The 16,679-nt window shown below is 37.7% G+C and overlaps 3 protein-coding genes and 1 long non-coding RNA gene across 8 annotated transcripts in view; 1 reads left to right on the top strand and 3 right to left on the bottom strand.

Annotated features, from left to right (window-relative positions):
- Positions 1-9,810, top strand: part of rock2a (rho-associated, coiled-coil containing protein kinase 2a) — a 31,411-nt gene extending 21,601 nt beyond the window's left edge. For 2 of the 5 annotated variants that reach the window (XM_072457606.1, XM_072457607.1), the window contains 15 exons: positions 5-165; positions 860-1,044; positions 1,586-1,655; positions 1,804-1,907; positions 2,651-2,837; positions 3,778-3,871; positions 3,983-4,077; positions 4,159-4,350; positions 5,027-5,195; positions 5,292-5,362; positions 5,436-5,524; positions 5,731-5,809; positions 5,890-6,145; positions 6,896-7,109; positions 8,027-8,237. In XM_072457606.1, coding sequence (XP_072313707.1) covers positions 5-165; positions 860-1,044; positions 1,586-1,655; positions 1,804-1,907; positions 2,651-2,837; positions 3,778-3,871; positions 3,983-4,077; positions 4,159-4,350; positions 5,027-5,195; positions 5,292-5,362; positions 5,436-5,524; positions 5,731-5,809; positions 5,890-6,145; positions 6,896-7,109; positions 8,027-8,114 — 2,054 coding nt within the window. In that variant the 3' untranslated portion in view covers positions 8,115-8,237. Of the gene's footprint in view, positions 1-4; positions 166-859; positions 1,045-1,585; positions 1,656-1,803; positions 1,908-2,650; positions 2,838-3,777; positions 3,872-3,982; positions 4,078-4,158; positions 4,351-5,026; positions 5,196-5,291; positions 5,363-5,435; positions 5,525-5,730; positions 5,810-5,889; positions 6,146-6,895; positions 7,110-8,026; positions 8,238-8,274; positions 8,375-8,553 lie in introns of those variants that run through there. The other 3 variants (XM_072457609.1, XM_072457608.1, XM_072457610.1) reach the window with 3 other exon arrangements.
- The window catches only part of LOC140370691 (uncharacterized), a 592,343-nt gene that overhangs the window by 107,285 nt on the left and 468,379 nt on the right, over positions 1-16,679 (bottom strand). The window lies entirely within an intron of this gene.
- Positions 10,351-13,773, bottom strand: slc66a3 (solute carrier family 66 member 3). Its single transcript, XM_072457539.1, has 7 exons — positions 13,577-13,773; positions 12,287-12,369; positions 11,460-11,529; positions 11,330-11,387; positions 11,124-11,244; positions 10,830-10,871; positions 10,351-10,747 (listed from the first exon to the last, which is right to left on the bottom strand). Exons 1-7 carry the CDS (start codon positions 13,771-13,773, stop codon positions 10,650-10,652), a joined length of 669 nt encoding a protein of 222 aa, XP_072313640.1. The 3' UTR covers positions 10,351-10,649.
- Positions 14,747-15,991, bottom strand: cimip5 (ciliary microtubule inner protein 5). Its single transcript, XM_072457920.1, has 3 exons — positions 15,718-15,991; positions 15,579-15,618; positions 14,747-15,030 (listed from the first exon to the last, which is right to left on the bottom strand). Exons 1-3 carry the CDS (start codon positions 15,933-15,935, stop codon positions 14,833-14,835), a joined length of 456 nt encoding a protein of 151 aa, XP_072314021.1. The 5' UTR covers positions 15,936-15,991; the 3' UTR covers positions 14,747-14,832.

Genomic DNA, 16,679 nt, shown 5'->3' with positions numbered 1-16,679 from the left:
TCAGAATTGGAGCAGAAGTTAGCAGAGGAGCGCTCGGCTAAAATGCGTCTGGAAAACCGTATTCTGGAGCTGGAGAAACACAGCAGCATGATGGACTGCGACTACAAACAAGCTCTGCAGAAACTGGATGAGCTGCGTAGACACAAGGATAATCTCACAGAGGAGGTGGGTGTGTTATATAAACGGTGTATCTTTAGTTCAGTTTTATTATTTTATTTCTACAGTCCAATGCTATGTAATTAAGTGAACACCAGATCTTCTTTCTACCAGAGTGAGGATTACTAAAGACACAGTGGAAAATGCACACGTTGTTAGTATAAGTGGTCTGGAAAATGTCTGTATTTTGGATCGATCGATATCAGTCTGGTCCCTGTGTAAGTGATTGACAGGTGGATTAGCTAATTAGGGGCACGTATGGGTTTGTCCATATGAAAACAAATGTGCCCGCTTACAAGGGAAAAAGAAAGGCAAAGACCATCATAGAAAAACATTGCAGATTTCCACTGAATCAATGAGCAAAGCACTAAACGCTATTAATCTGAGGTGAGGGATTTTGAACTTGTTCATTTCACATGTGTCACGAAAATAAAGTAATTGCACGATACGTTAAAGTTTGACTCGAGGAGGGTGGGGTGACCAGACTCACTCTTCGTAAAGAAGTGTGTATTCTGGATTCCAGGCAATAGTACGAGTGAGTGCAATAATGTCAGTGGAGTCTAATAATAGGGCAGCTGAGGTAGAGTCCTCATTAAATTACACCTTTGCAATCACCTTTTGCTTTTTTGGGCTTTTTTTGTGTGTAAATATTATCGTCTCGCCACAATTGATTTTAATTCTTCTGTTTTATTGATGCTTTTAGGTGAAGAATCTGACATTGAAAATCGAACAGGAGACTCAGAAGCGCAGTCTGACTCAGAACGATTTGAAGGCACAAAACCAGCAGCTCAACTCTTTGAGAACCTCCGAGAAACAACTAAAACAAGAGATGAACCACCTACTGGACATTAAACGCAGTCTGGAGAAACAGAACCAGGAGCTTCGCAAGTCAGTACTTTGTTATGTACACAGCTACAGATGTACACACATTACATCGATATTAAACTCAGTAGGGGACAGTAACAATGTTGGAATAATATTTATTTGCGATTTATTTTTTACCGATAATTGGATTCTGTTCTGAGGACATTTTTGACAGCTCCAGGCGTGTCGAGGTGTGAGAGAAGACTGAAATATGAACGGCTTATCTGATACAAGAAAATAATCAAATACATTAGGCTCTTCTAAGAGGAAATTATGTTGTGTAATAATTGCAGGCGATTCAATCAAATTATTTGTGTTTGATGAAGTACTTTTATCTCCAAATATTACTCAGTAGAAGTCAAAATCATTCTTAAAAATCTTTAAAATATGTGTTAAGTAGTTATAGGTGTACAACTGCCGGTATAAATGCTACTACTTGTGAAAACTTACTGCTAATAAGAGGGTCTGTTATACCACTGTTAACTACTTTCTTTGTTACGTACTTCTTCTACTCCTCTCAAAATTGTAGTTACCTTTTGACAAATTCAAAATTTTGATCCTACAGGGAAAGACAAGACACAGATGGGCAAATGAAGGAATTGCAAGACCAGTTAGAAGCCGAACAGTATTTCTCTGTAAGTCTGCCTGTTGAAACATGACTCATTTTGTGTAGGCTGCCCTGTTTTCAAATGTTCAACATATTTATATTTATGAGTTTACTCCCAATGTATTATATTATATTACCAGATGGCATCTCAAAGCTCTTTTTACTGCTGATTCCAGACGCTTTACAAGACCCAGGTTCGTGAACTGAAGGAGGAGTGTGAGGAGAAGACTAAACTTTATAAAGAAGTGCAACAATCTCTGCAGGAGCTACAGGAAGAGCGGTGAGAGGCTTAGTAAAAGAACAATTCACACATGAAAAAACATGAATCATCTGCCCCTTTGCCATTGTGGGATTCATTGCTTTCATTCAGACATTCTCCAATTTTGAACTCTTATGGGTTATTAACTCTTTTGAAAGTATTATCAAAACTTGAATCGTATTTTTGTGGCTTACAATCCTTTCATCTGACAACAATGTCACCGCTGTGATTGAATAGTGCCACCACTTTGTGAAGGTGCCGTGGAAACCTGATTAACCTTAGTTCAGTATTTCTCAAACTGGTGGTACTTGAGCCCCTTCAGCTGCTACACTGATTCATCTACTGTTCTAATATTTGCTGATTTTAGAGTAAATATTATCCGCATTTCTGTCCTCCTTTGGCATAGTCCTGCAATAACATGGGTGTAGTCCCCTTTTAGACTTGGTTTAGGCTTAGAATATTTCAGTTTTAGACCTGGTTTAGATCTGAAGGTACATTATAGGCCAAATATTGTCTCAGTAGCACTTTGTGTGAAACCACTGTTTTTGTTTATTTGTGCTAATTAAGAAGACATTGAACTTCCTGCCAGCTATACTTTCATTTTGATTGACCCAGCACAGAGGTATTAACTGCAGACACAGAAAAAGATGAATTTACCATAGAATTTTCATCTGCCCCAAGCTCAATTTTATAATATTAATAGTAGTAGTAGTAGTTTAGAACGCTATGACATAACATGAACCTAATTTATAATTCTGTCTCAGGGACTCTTTGGCGGCGCAATTGGAGATCACGCTGACCAAGGCTGACTCGGAGCAGTTGGCCCGGTCCATCGCTGAGGAGCAGTACTCCGACCTGGAGAAGGAAAAGATCATGAAGGAGCTGGAGCTGAAGGAGATGATGGCCCGGCACAGACAGGAGCTCGGCGAGAAGGACATCACCATCAACTCGGTCAGTGCGAGCGTCCGGGGAAGGTCAAACTCCTGTTGCTTCCAGATCGACGATTCACCGTGCATTTTGTTATTCTTAGTAGCTACATATGCCTATAGTTGTTTATTTGTAGAGCACAATTCATACACAAAGTAATTCAAAGTGCTTTACAGGAGATTCATTAAAATCTAAATACCAAACATAAATAATCATTATAACTTTTACCTTAAAAGAGAAGGGTGCAAATAAAATCCTTTCAGTCAAATGCACCATTAGACCACTGTTTTGAATTTAGATTTGAGTTGCAGGCTTTCTTACATAATCTAACTGTGTGTCTTTTGAGAGTATGCACTTTGCTGTGATTGGTTTACTCCGCCTGTCACTCACTCACACTTATAGAAGGAAAAACAGAAAAAGCACTGAAACATTATTTCCCCAAAATTGCAGCTTGTCACAGAGTCAGAGCTCGTAGTAATTGTATACAGTCATGTTTCCCACCCTCAGTCTTTTAGCCCTGGAAGTGTAACACTCAATAGGGTTTAGTGTATAGAAAATATTTTTTGTAATGTCATACATATGGAATCAGATAATGTTTGCAAGTGGAATTGTCTGGTTTAATTGATCCCATGCAGTTATTGTTGTATGTTTGAGCTTAGATGAAAAGTTTGCTTGGTAGTAGTATGAACTTGAATGCATGGCCCAGTCTAAACGTTTTAGGCAGTACAATTTTCATTATGTTTCTTTAGTTTGCCTGTTCCACAATATGGTATTAAGCTTATCTATCTAACATTTATTCAATTAAAGGTGTTATTACCGTTAAAAATACCTTGAACATTCATTCTTTCTTTCCGCAGAGTAAAACCCAGAATGTGTGTGAACTGTTTTGGGAAGTGGGAGATAGGTGTCGGTTCACTGAACACAACTGAACACACAGAAACTGATCTTGTTCTGCTCTTTCCAGCTGGAGGAAGCCAATCGAACCCTCACCAGCGACGTCGCCAATCTGGCCAATGAAAAGGAGGAGCTCAATAACAAATTGAAGGAGATGCTAGAAGGTAATCTAAAATTAAATCTCATGTTTCATCCAAAAGGCTGTGTGTATATATTTATATAATTTTTTTTTTTTTATCAGACTGACATTTATTCCTTTGCCTTTTTTTTAATAGAAGCTGAAAATTCGAAGGATTGGGAGCTGCAGATCAGCCAGATGAAACAAGCGTTCGAAAAGCAGCTGCAGTCAGAGAGGACTCTGAAAACTCAGGTAGACCACACACTAAAGAACTTTAAAAGTATTCTAACACTAGCCAATGATTAACATAAGAGTGAACTGTTCTGTCTCCAGGCTGTCAATAAGCTGGCTGAGATCATGAACAGGAAGGAGTTGCGCGGAGGAGGCAGTCGCCGTGGTAACGACACAGACATGAGGCGAAAGGAAAAGGAGAACAGGAAGTTACAGCTGGAGCTGAGGTCAGAGAAGGAGAAACTCAACAGCACCATCATCAAATACCAGAGAGAGATCAACGAGATGCAGGCGGTCAGTATCACGTCATCAAGTCTGTTCTTTCACTCTTTCATTTTTACTGTTGCACAATAAAACTATGAGGTGCAATGGTGAGTAATGACATTTTTCCTGTAGGAACACAAAACGCATCTAAAACACATCATTGAAAGAGCTGCTACAGTCTGATATAAAAGTCTACACCGCTACTTTTTTAGATGACAAGTACAAACTATGAATATTTAGAGAATAGTAGCAGGAAACCAGATCGACTGGAGCCCTGCAGCTACACTCACAAATATCTCTGATGCTGACAGTTGAACTGATTACTTTTATGTCCTTAAATAAGAGCTTTCTGAGTCAGTTTGTTGGGGAAATTAATTGTTGTGGGGTGAGTTGAAGTGTCCTTTATCTGAAACTGCCATTAGTTAGCAAGCAAGCTAGCAACAGAGAAACTACTCTCAGTTTCCATTTAATTATTAATTTTTTTTCCCTAGACAAAAAGTAGTCCAAAAAAACACATTTTATCATTTGTTCGGAAGTATTTTCAAGTTGAATGTGGCTGGTGCATAATGTCTATACAATAATATGGAAATGCTGAAAATATAGGAACTCAATTAAATGATAATAAATGAACAATAAAGTAATTTTGTAGCGCATTTTTTTCTGTCTGACTGCAATATTTCCCATTTCTGTTATTTTCTCCTGGTAGCAATTAGCCGACGAGAGCCAGAACCGCATTGAGCTGCAGATGGCACTGGACAGTAAAGACAGCGACATCGAGCAGCTGCGTAACCTCCTGCAGTCGCTCAGTGTTCAATCCATGGAAACCACCAGCATCAGCAGCGGGCCCGAGTTTGACACGGACGACGCATTCACAGGTGAAGAATCTTATTATCCCCAATGTGGAACTTGATTTGCCTCTAAATGGTTTACTTATTCATGATTTTGTTTGATTTTATTTCCCCGATGATCAGAAACCAGACTTGAAGGTTGGCTGTCGCTTCCTGTTAGACACAACACTAAGAAGTTTGGATGGGAGAGAAAGGTAGCAGGAGTTAAATGGTCAGAATATACCACAGCCAAATTAGACAAATCTGTATGACATTTTTCTTCTGTAGTATGTTGTAGTGAGCAGCAAAAAGATACTTTTCTACAACAGTGAACAAGACCGAGAACAGTCTCTTCCCTACATGGTTCTGGATATTGAGTAAGTAGAAACCTCCAAATGTATTCTTCATTGAAACCTGCTTTTGTTTAAAACTGTGCCTAAAGATATTAGTAAGTGTGAAATAAATTGAAACACAACTTTTCTGAGGTGCCGCACTTTCTCAGAAACTGATTCAACAACCAATAACAGATAAAGTGAACTAAGTATGGTAAATATGAATAACAATTTACATATTCAACTTTCAGCAAACTTTTCCATGTGAGACCTGTCACTCAAACAGACGTATACAGGGCTGATGCCAAAGAAATCCCGAGGATTTTTCAGGTCAGTATCAGGAGGTAAATCGTTATTACCAATTTGGCTAATATTGAACCCGGTCTGAACTCCTGGTCTCGGCGTCACAGATCCTTTATGCCAACGAGGGTGAGAGCAAAAAGGAGAGCGAGGAGCAGCCGATTGGAGAGAAGTCCAGCTACATCTGCCACAAAGGCCACGAGTTCCTGCCCACCTTGTACCACTTCCCCACCAACTGTGAAGCCTGCACTAAACCTCTGTGGAACATGTTCAAGCCCCCGCCCGCCCTCGAGTGTCGCCGCTGCCACATCAAATGCCACAAGGACCACATGGACAAGAAGGAGGACATTGTGGCACCATGTAAAGGTAACACAGATTTTAAATGATTATTGACTGAAACCTCTTTGTACTAAATGTCAGTGCACTATATATATCGGATGATATTCGCATGAATTAGTGACATGAGTATCGGCCAAAAATAGTAATACCAGTCTGCCAATACTGCGCTCCAGTAATGAAAATGTTATGACTGCCTTCCCTTCGCAAATGCAGGAAGAAAACCGCTCCACTGGATAGAGACGAGCTGCAACAATTTTCTAACGGAACAAGCTGTTCAAGGGGCTACATTATGTGTCGATTTTTAGCCAAAAAATACATTTTATTTCTGCCTGTTACACCTTTTTATGAATTTGCATTCATGTTGATGAGTAGATTGACACGTTTATTGCCCATTTGAGTGATTTGAGTGAAATCTGTTGCTGCAATGTTATGCACGTCCATGTGTCTCCATGGTTACAAGTTTACTGCTGCCCTGAGTCCCTCTGAAGCAAACGAGCTGATTTTTCTAAGTCACTCTGCCTTCTGTTGTTTGCGAAATTGACTCATTTGCATCCCAAGTTTGAATCCAAGAATTTATAACAAAAATGTACTGATGAAGAAATCCTAAATTATATGTCCTAATTTTAAGGACTAAGCACAGTACCACCTCGTAATTTGTGAGAACTCAAGTCTTTGTGTGGTATATTTGTATGTGTACAAGTGCACAACAATTCAGGAAGTCGGAGGAAATGTATAGCTGGTAATTATTCCATTTACTTAATTTACTCTTTATTTCAGTCAATTACGATGTGTCCACGGCCAAAAACCTGCTGCTACTGGCAGTGTCGCAGGAGGAGCAGCAGAAGTGGGTGAATCGGCTGGTGAAGAAAATCCCAAAGAAGGCGGCTTCAGGAGAGCAGTTTGCACGCTCCTCGCCCCGGTCCACCATGAAAGTCCAGGCCAGCCAGTCCATGAGGAGGCCCAGCCGACAGCTCCCCACCAGCAAGAGCAGGTACAACCGCACATGCAGGTCACAAAGGAACAAACATCTGCTTTAATGTCATAGATGTGAACAAATTCTCTTGTCTGGCCAACCAAGATCACAGACTTTTACTATACTTTACAGACGTTGGAACACATATTCTGTTTCTATGGTTTCCCATGGGCATGAATGACAGATTAACCATCAGATACATGGTCTGTTTGTATCAAAAGAAACATGGTGGCTTAAAGAAAGAAAATAACAGATGAGAAACGGCAGAATCGGGAAGTGGCGCACTAAACTCTGTAAATCTAAAAGTTGTATAATTTGTTCCGATTGTCACAATGATATTTGAGAGATTGTACTCTATGCTCTGGTTCTCTCCTGCTTTTGAACAGAAATTAGGACGCACTGGCTCACAAGCTAGATTCTCTGCAAATGATATGACCAACAATAGTTGTTATTTATAAATCAACTTGGCATTCAATGTATAAAAAAATTAACACTATGTTTTGGCTATGAGCTTCTTTTTGCACTTGCGGGGAACATGTTTTCTCCAAACTGTAGTATGACATGTGTGTTGTCCAGTAAGAATAATTTATTCTATATTTATTCTATTTTTATTTAATACTGTGTTTTGTGCTTCATATTTATTGCAATTTACAGTTTATGGTAAATACATTTGATAAAGGTTTTAACTTTTAACCAACAACTATTGTGAATCAGAGTCTATAAATTGTATTATATTAACCTCATCTTTTAATATTTCAGTCCTATCACATCTTTGTAAATTCAGATAAATGTTCATGTATTACTACAGGAAGAGAAACTGCATTACCTGTATCAAGTGTGAGAAAACAAAATAACCTTTCAAACGCAACTCGTAATCGGCCCAGCCATAAAACATAAGCTTTATTCTGGTCATCCAAAAACACGTTCCATTTCAGAGAGCTGTCTCCAGATGACTGGAGTCTTCAGGACTGGCACTGGGCCCTGGATGATATTGATGATGATTGTTCTTCAATTCATTTCTGATGATCTCCCTGGTAACAGTTTGTGCATTGTGTGCTGTGTATTGCAGTGGATCTCTATTTCCGCGAGGCTCAAGTTGGGAGTTCTCACAATGAACCACAAAACACTTACAGCTAATATTAAAGTTACAGTACATGGTCCTGTTTGATATGCTCTAACCCAGTCCTCGCAGGTCTAATGGCATCAAAATGAGGCGACAAGAATCTGACAATGGACAGTGGCACAAATGATCCGCGCTGACTCTTTAACTTCCTTTTACGTTTGTATGTTTAATCCTCTGTGTGTGAACCGGGTGTGGTAACGGTGCATGACATGGGATGGTGTTGGTTACATCTTGAAAGCGGTAAAAATCACTTTGGTGCAACGAATGAAAGTAATCGTTATTGAAATTGCAATAATGTGTTTGTTGATGATACTGATCATGCTCTGCTTTCACTTACAGTTAACCTCGCTTTGGGGTGTGGTGCCTCTTCACGGTGGCGGGATGCATTCCCTCCTAAGACTAGATAAAAACCAACAGACACAAAACTTAACTCTGCTTGTTCCGCTTCACCCTCGATGGCAATCATTCTTCATCTCACCTGAGAGCCGCCCTGTAAGCTCTACATCTGTTGTGGTGTAGCTGGCTCCAATCAAGCAAAGGATTGTGTTTCATCAACCAAAAATGCTCTGACCTCCACGCAGCTTTTGGCAAGAACCATTTCACCTCTGCACCACTCATCACAGAAGCACTGAAGGAGAAGTGGACTCTTCCTCGTCACCGATGGGGATTATTATGGCCAAAAAAAAAAAAAAAAAACTTTCTTGTGCATGATGAAGATTCAAAAGGAGAACACTACATTCTAAATCTAGAATCATAATGTTGAGTTAAACTTCACTTTAGAGGGTGTGCTTAATACAAGTGTGCGCTTGTTGCTTGAAGCCTTGTTTTAGATGTGTGCCCACACGGATTCAAAACATGTATGAGGTACTTGCATAAAAACATTTGAGGCTAGTGTGGGCATTCCAGTCACATTCCTTAAGATTCTGATATTCCTTTGGTGTGACGACAATACATTCTGCTCTGGATTAGAGCTACATCTTTGCCATGAGTTATAAGGGTATAATAAGTTTGAATGTACTACTGGCTTGACCAGAGATCACAGGCATTATATGTACTTGTTTCCAAAAGTACTTGACTGAAACGTTCTTGATCACGTACTATCATGAGTGGACTTGAGTTTACCTTTTCACCCACGTAAGTGAAGTAAACTGTGGGCGGCCTCCATCTGAAAAGTAGTCATGAGGCATTTCTCACATAGATATGAGGGTATTTAAAAGAGAAACCGGAGCAATCAGTTTTTCAACACAAAAGCAGCACTATTCTACTTAGTTTTTCTAAAAGTGTTTGTCATTATATTTTTGTATTCAAAGTATTCAGATGCTTGGTTTGGGCACATTGTGTATGTGGCTAAAAGAGCATGTGAAGAGTTTAGTGTGTGTGTTGAGTGTGAAAAGAGTGCTCTCCTTTAACCAGAAGCATGTTTTATACATATAAATATACACAGTAGGCCTATATATTTTACATGCCGTACAGTGCACATTATATTATTTATACAGCCTTGTCCACTTTGTATTTAAGGGCTCTACAACAATTGCATGTTTGCTACCAAACTGCTCTTTAAAAGTAACCACTTAAACAATAAAGACATGGATGTGCTTTTTGCTTATGTTTCTTTGTTGAATTTTTATATGTATATAAAAAAGCGCCTTTTCATTCACAATTTTCTTAAATGTTTGCACAAATGCTTGAATGTTGTGACTTTTAGAAAACATTCCTTTCTGTTGAACAAGCATCACAATCTAGAACTGATGAGAACAAAGTGCTGGTCCCCGGGAATTTTTTTGCATCATATTTTTATATATCTATATATATATATCTATATCTATATATATATATCTATATATATATATCTATATATATATATATATATATATATCTATATATATATATATATCTATATATATAGATATATATATATAGATATATATATAGATATATATATAGATATATATATATAGATATATATATAGATATATATATATATATCTATATATCTATATATATCTATATCTATATATATATATATATATCTATCTATATATATATATATATATATCTATATCTCTATCTATCTCTATCGATAGATAGATAGATAGATAGATAGATATATATAAAATAAATTTGGAAAACATTTGAATAATACAGTACAGAGACAAAGGTTTGTAACAACAAAACAATGTTCATGTTTAAAAAAAGGTCCTCATAAAAGTTAAAATACACCACTGTCAAGAGAAGAACATTTTGGAAATACTTGGCTAGAGTTGCTTTACAAAAACAGTATTTGTTGTGGCATCACTTTGCATTTACAACAATTTAGAGTGGAATGTAAGGTAAAAACAATTGAGGTAAAAACAATTAAAGCACATTTAGGGAAGGTTTCCACAAGGTGCTTACATAACCATTGTACCAGTTCATCTCGCTTAGAAAAGTTTAACTCAATCCTTTTTCTTTTGGCTGCTTTGTCTTTGGTAGTAAATTACTGTGAGGAGCACCCACACATTTAATAGGGTCATCACTATGAAGCGTACCAGCACTGCAGAGAATAAAACAAAATATGATGTCAAAGGATTACAGAAATTAAGACATTCTCAGATTTGTAATGGCTGTAGACTTACCCAGCATGTCGCCAGTTGTGACTGTAGATGTGTAAATTCGGGCTAAAATATAAACAAATTGTGAAACAGCAGTTTACACCAAAAATGTAAGAACAAATAGAATTGTGATGTACTGGATATGGGTAACTGCCCCGGCTGGATTGATGTTGTATGTACTTGGTATTGGTAGGTGAATGTGTAGCTATTGGACTATTGGTCTATTGTCTGTTTTGGTGTGTCTTTGTGTCCATTGCTTGTCCAACATGACTCTCCATACGGAGGCAATAAAGGCTAATCTCATATAAATGCACTTACCCGTGCAGGTATAGGTGGCTAAAGCCCAGGTGAGCGCGCTGACCTGTCCTGCATCTTTTGACTTCCATAGACATTGAAGCTGGGCAAATTTACTGGCTGCACTGATAAAAGTGCACAGACTCTGCACAGAAAAATTATCACATTTTAATTTTAATCACCTTTTAGAAAGAAAAAAAATTATGCATGAAAAAAAGTAGTCTCATCACCATTGCGGTATCTATAACCAACTTGTCCACAGTTAGCAGACGCCAGCCCCCGACAAACCTGAGCACACATGGTTTAGGAATGTATTTTTGAAGCACTGCCTCAGGACGTAAAACAGTTTCAGAAGGATACAGAAATATGTAGATGAGGCTCTGTCGCAAACAGCCACTGTACTGGAGGATCAGCAGCAGGAGAATCACATCTAAGAGCAGAAAAAAAGCCTTGAGTCTGCATATTTGTGAATACAAAAGGTTTATAAAAATGTATGTTTTAGTAGTATGATTAGTTGACTCGTCAAATTATTATTTCTATTGTACATCGATATTTTTTTAACAGATTTTTACTTAAACAAAAAGGTGGAAATGTCATAACTGAAGACTCCTAGATAATATTTACCAATAAAGTATATCATGGATGGAGTAACATTTTAATAAATGACTTTTATAATACTACTGTTTATGGCATAAATGTCTTTTGGCATGTGTTTTAGAGTCTGTATAGGCCAGATAATAATGATTATCAATATGTGAATATTTTAGTATTCTACTAGTTGTGACTAATCATTATAGCCCTAATTAACATACAAACCTGATTACTATGATAGCAGATACCTTGTAATTGTAAGAATTAGGTGACTAAACTAATAAACCAGTTTGGTTTGTGTTGGAGGCAATAGTTTAGACTGAAATTGGATGTTGTGTCTATAATTAAAGAGCAGGACATTCTCTGTTTGGACAATGCTCCATTGTTTGTATTTGGTGTAGGTCAGTACCAGATACCTTCCAATAGCTGCCTTTGCACACACAAGTCTACTTTAAATTAGAATATACAATATTTCATAAAAATCATTGTACAAACTGTTGTATGTGTAGTGTACTTTATTTTTTATTTTTTTTATTTACACACTCAAGGCACAAAAAAATAATATTTGTACGGCAAAATACCTTGATGCCACTAACCTTGAGCAATGAGAATGGGATATTCCAGATATGTTGGAGGAGGGTAGTCATAGTACATTTGATAAGTTACAAACACAATATATCTGAAAGAAGAATTAATGTATGTTATTACATATACATAAAGGCTGCATTTCAAAACACGAAAAAAAAACAAAGCAGGTAAACATGCACTTGAAGAAATATTGCAGATGCACAATGGGCACCACCTCCACCACAGCAAACATAAAAACATGATAGGTCTTCATGGTGCTGTGATTTTCCAGCTCTTGCAATAATGACGATGACTGATGATAATTTTCTTGCATGCAAAAAAAATAATATGCAGTCTATTGCTCACCAGTGCATCCGAGACCCTTGTCAAGCATCCACAAAGATTGACATAAAATTTCAAATTTAGGCTTTTTTTTAATTAGAAAAAACGAACTAAAATAATTGATGTTTGATCTTTTGGGATAGTTATATTCATAAAAAAAAAAAAAATCTGATACAGTCATCTCTTTGTAGCAGATTATTATTAATAATAATAATAATAATAATAACTTTTATTTATATAGCGCTTTTCAGTGACCCAAAGACGCTGAACATAATAAAAAAGGGGGGTATTTACAGACAGGGGGGACAACACGTACAATACACATTAATATACAGATAAAATGAACAAGACAGAAGAAGTAGAGAGAAAAAGATGGGGATGTAACAGGGGGTAGAAGAGTAGGCAATGGGGTAGAGGAGGCTAGGGGAGGGGGAGGTCATAGGCTTGGGTGAAGAGGTATGTTTTTAGGCGGGATTTGAATGTTGTGAGTGAGGGAGAGTGGCGGACAGGTTGGGGGAGGGAGTTCCAGAGTCGGGGTGCTGTTCGGGAGAATGCTCTGTCGCCAAAAGTTTTGAGTCGGGATGTTGGTGCAGTCAGGGTGAGAGAGGAGGAGGATCGGAGAGCTCGGGAGGGGCGGTGGGGGATGAGGAGGTCAGACAGGTAGGGGGGGGCAAGGTGGTGAAGAGCTTTGAAGGTGAGGAGGAGTATTTTAAAGTTTATGCGCTGCTTGATGGGGAGCCAATGGAGAGAGAGATGTTCACACATCACCACCTGGTCATTGGTTCATTTAGATTACTCCTTTTTTAATGTTACAGGATGCAGCTCGTGTGTGTGTGGGTGAGAGAATTAGAAAGTAGAACAGGAAACATACCTTTTGCATTACGATACACAATAAAAAAACACACCGAAATAGAGTAAATATTCCACTCTTTTACTTAATTACATTATTCTATCAAGAAAACGCCCAACTATCTTACCCGACAAGTTCCAGAAGCAAACTGTTGAGACTGATCCCAGCAGAAGTTTTGGCTCGTATCAACACAAAAATTTGCGGAAACTTTAGCACCATGCACACAAAGAGTGTACTGAAGTTTGCCACGTGCAACAAAGTGTCCGACTGCATGTTTTCAAAGGTTAATGGTCCAAAAACGTAGCGTGCAGATGCTGTTGTCATGAGAGGTAGTATTAGAAGGCAATCACAGCTATTTCCGTTTTTACCCTTCAAACTAAAACCAGTGCAACAGTAAAGTGCCAGTCCCAACACGTTTTGACAGACTACTTTACAATACCATGAGGCATTCGTGAGCTTTCTTTCATTTGGACATAATGTGGGAGGGACTGGCTGGTCAGGTAAGTCAAGTGCAGCTGCTTATTGACTTAGTGTAAAACCAAAGACTATTATTTTGAAGTTAATTGACTATATTTCCTGCCCGGTTTGCTCATGGAAGTGCCCCACACCCGCTTCCGCATACATATTCATATTCATAGTTTACAATCAGGTATTGCTTTTACATTGTGAAAATGCACCTTTAAACATAAAACTGAAAACTTTGAATAGAACTGCAAACTTAAATGCATTATAGCCAACAGAAGCACGGACTCAGACCCAGTAAGGTAACGCACAATAAAGTAATACTTTTATTTGGATTGGTTTAGAAGAAGAGGTTTAATACACACTGCACTGCAGTATCAAATGGTGTAAAGGGAAACTCATACAATCCATTAGTCTGCATAACTATGAAAATAGGCTAAAATGATAAATGGCTTGTTTCCTTACAGTGCAACTTACTGTAAATCCATGCAAATGTAGATTCATATATTCATATGTATATATATATATATATATATATATATATATATATATATATATATATATATATATATATATATATATATATATATATATATATATATATATATATATATATATATATATAGCATTGATTGAAATGAACAGGTCTTGCAGGGTTTACTGTCTGCATGTTCGGCATAATGCATCTCTTATGAGACTCCCACTCATCTAAATTTCATCAGGTGTCTGCGTTTCAATTTCAGAGAAATGAGCGCAGAAATGTTCTCTTCTAATGGGTTTTGTGAGTCTGTAATTCACATATAATAAATTGAGAGAATCCCAAATTCCCCAAAATGAATGGACTTAAATATTTGTAATAAAGTGAACTGCAACTGAAACTAATGCCCTGAGTGAAACTTGAGGCCAGGAGTCTGCAGTGCATTAACTAGGCAGCATCTCTGGGTCCAGTTTGCGGCGCTGGTGGCTGCTGGACATGAACAACAGTCTGTCCATCCGGAGCAGCTCCTTCCCCATTGGAGAGGACAGTCTGCTGCCGAACATTTGGTTGTTGGTTTGTGGGACAAGGTCAGAGAAGAAGGGCACATAGGTGGGCAGAGGTGTCTCTTGCTTCGGCTCTCCCTACAATGAATTTAACAAAATGTAAAAGACAAAAACATAAAGGTCCATGTTAAAGTAAATCAGGAAAGCAGCCTAACCTGACTAGCCTGAATCTGGTCTCCTGTTGCTATATTCTAGAAGATTGGAGTAAATTGGCCATGCAATAATCATGATTATCATTCTACAAGGAAAACAAGAGGCTTTAACTTTGTAGTCTACTCCAGTGTTTCCCAACCAGGGGTACGCATACGCCTACATAAGCACTTTCCAGGGGTACTTGGAATGATTTCAGATTATAAATAAATATGGAATTGAATAGTAACCCTATTTTAAATATAACGTGTTATTTGTTTTAGCTACATTTTACATTCTTGATCAAGTTTCTGTGGGATAACTTGGGAATGACAACATTGTATTCTTAAAATAAGACTGTATAAAAGTTATTATTGGCAATATAAGAAAATGTATAATGACTACAGAAACAATGATAGGCCTACGTGACATAGGAGGGGCTCAAGACAAAAAAGGTTGTGACTCTCTATAGGATAATATAATCATTGACATCTTACCAAGTGATCATACTTCTTTAGAAAGTCCCAGTTTTTCTCCCTGTTGATCCCAACGAACAAAATTAGTTTTTAAAATGCTTTGGGTCATCTAGACTGGTTTAGTTTATTAGTGAAGAAGTGTGTCATATCCGATCCTCACCATTCCTTGAGTGACCTGCGCTCACTCCACACCAGCTCTCTCCACTTCAGGTCCTGTTTCACGGGGTCCTCTTGCCCTGTGCTCAGAGGAGCTCCGTCTCCCTGGGCGTACAGACTGCGGTCCACCCGGGACTGACTGCTCTTGGGTCGGACCGCGGTGGTTCTGGGCTGCAGTCTGTATCCCGCGGACGACACACGCCTCATGCCGGTCATCTCCATCTTAACCAGAGGCAGACGAAACTGTATCTGTACCGTGGAAAATGAGCGAGACAAATCACTGCCTCTCACAATGGTTTTGTTTACGTTTGTTACCTAGGCAACCACTAGCTCGCTATTTTACAAGCTGACGCATGTAACACGTACCGGTACTTGGGTCCATTTTCGGACAATCCACGAGAATAGTATTCCATTGTATGTTAACAATTTCAACACTTTTTGTGTTCAAGTCATAACACAGATACTTTAGGTTTTATCACAAATAAAGTTAGTATTTTGTTTCTAACAATATCTTGCTTCACTGGTTTTAAATATTTTAAATTTTAGACTGTTTTCACAATGTGGGACCAAATTACCAGCATTATGATAGAAGAGTAATGGATGGAAAACACAGAAGAATTCAGTAACAATATGATAATGAAATAATAATTTATTGTATAGTACATTGTAATTATGGTTTGAAATAAGAATATAAGACCATAAGAATATATTTAAAAAAAAAATAAAAAAATAAATAAATATATATATATATATATATATATATATATATATAAATAGTTGGGAATACTTATATATTAGGATATGATGATATATAATAATACAGCACAAATAATAATAATAATAATGATAGTTATTATTAGTAGTATTATTATTTACCTGTTTACACCATAGTCAATACATTTTATTGGCTCCGTTTCCTTTTATGGTTTCCTTTTATGAAGATTCAATGCAAACAAGCGTCATTAT

The sequence above is a fragment of the Eucyclogobius newberryi genome, unplaced genomic scaffold (assembly GCF_026437365.1).
Source record: "Eucyclogobius newberryi isolate DKJ021-1_F unplaced genomic scaffold, fEucNew1.0.hap1 SCAF_21, whole genome shotgun sequence".
NCBI lineage: Eukaryota > Metazoa > Chordata > Actinopteri > Gobiiformes > Gobiidae > Eucyclogobius > Eucyclogobius newberryi.
The sequence above is the reverse complement of the archived record's forward strand: the minus strand, read 5'-3'. Positions and strand labels throughout refer to the sequence as shown.

What these genes read in the sequence shown, in the direction of transcription:
- cimip5 (XM_072457920.1), bottom strand. Translation starts at nt 15,935, where the DNA reads ATGGAGATGACCGGCATGAGGCGTGTGTCGTCCGCGGGATACAGACTG. An exon ending in CGCAGGTCACTCAAGGAATG is followed by an intron (nt 15,619 to 15,717) that starts GTGAGGATCGGA and finishes TGGGATCAACAG; the next exon opens with GGAGAAAAACTGGGACTTTC. An exon ending in TAAAGAAGTATGATCACTTG is followed by an intron (nt 15,031 to 15,578) that starts GTAAGATGTCAA and finishes AATTCATTGTAG; the next exon opens with GGAGAGCCGAAGCAAGAGAC.
- slc66a3 (XM_072457539.1), bottom strand. Translation starts at nt 13,773, where the DNA reads ATGACAACAGCATCTGCACGCTACGTTTTTGGACCATTAACCTTTGAA. An exon ending in TGGTTATAGATACCGCAATG is followed by an intron (nt 11,245 to 11,329) that starts GTGATGAGACTA and finishes TTTTCTGTGCAG; the next exon opens with AGTCTGTGCACTTTTATCAG. An exon ending in CACAACTGGCGACATGCTGG is followed by an intron (nt 10,748 to 10,829) that starts GTAAGTCTACAG and finishes TATTCTCTGCAG; the next exon opens with TGCTGGTACGCTTCATAGTG.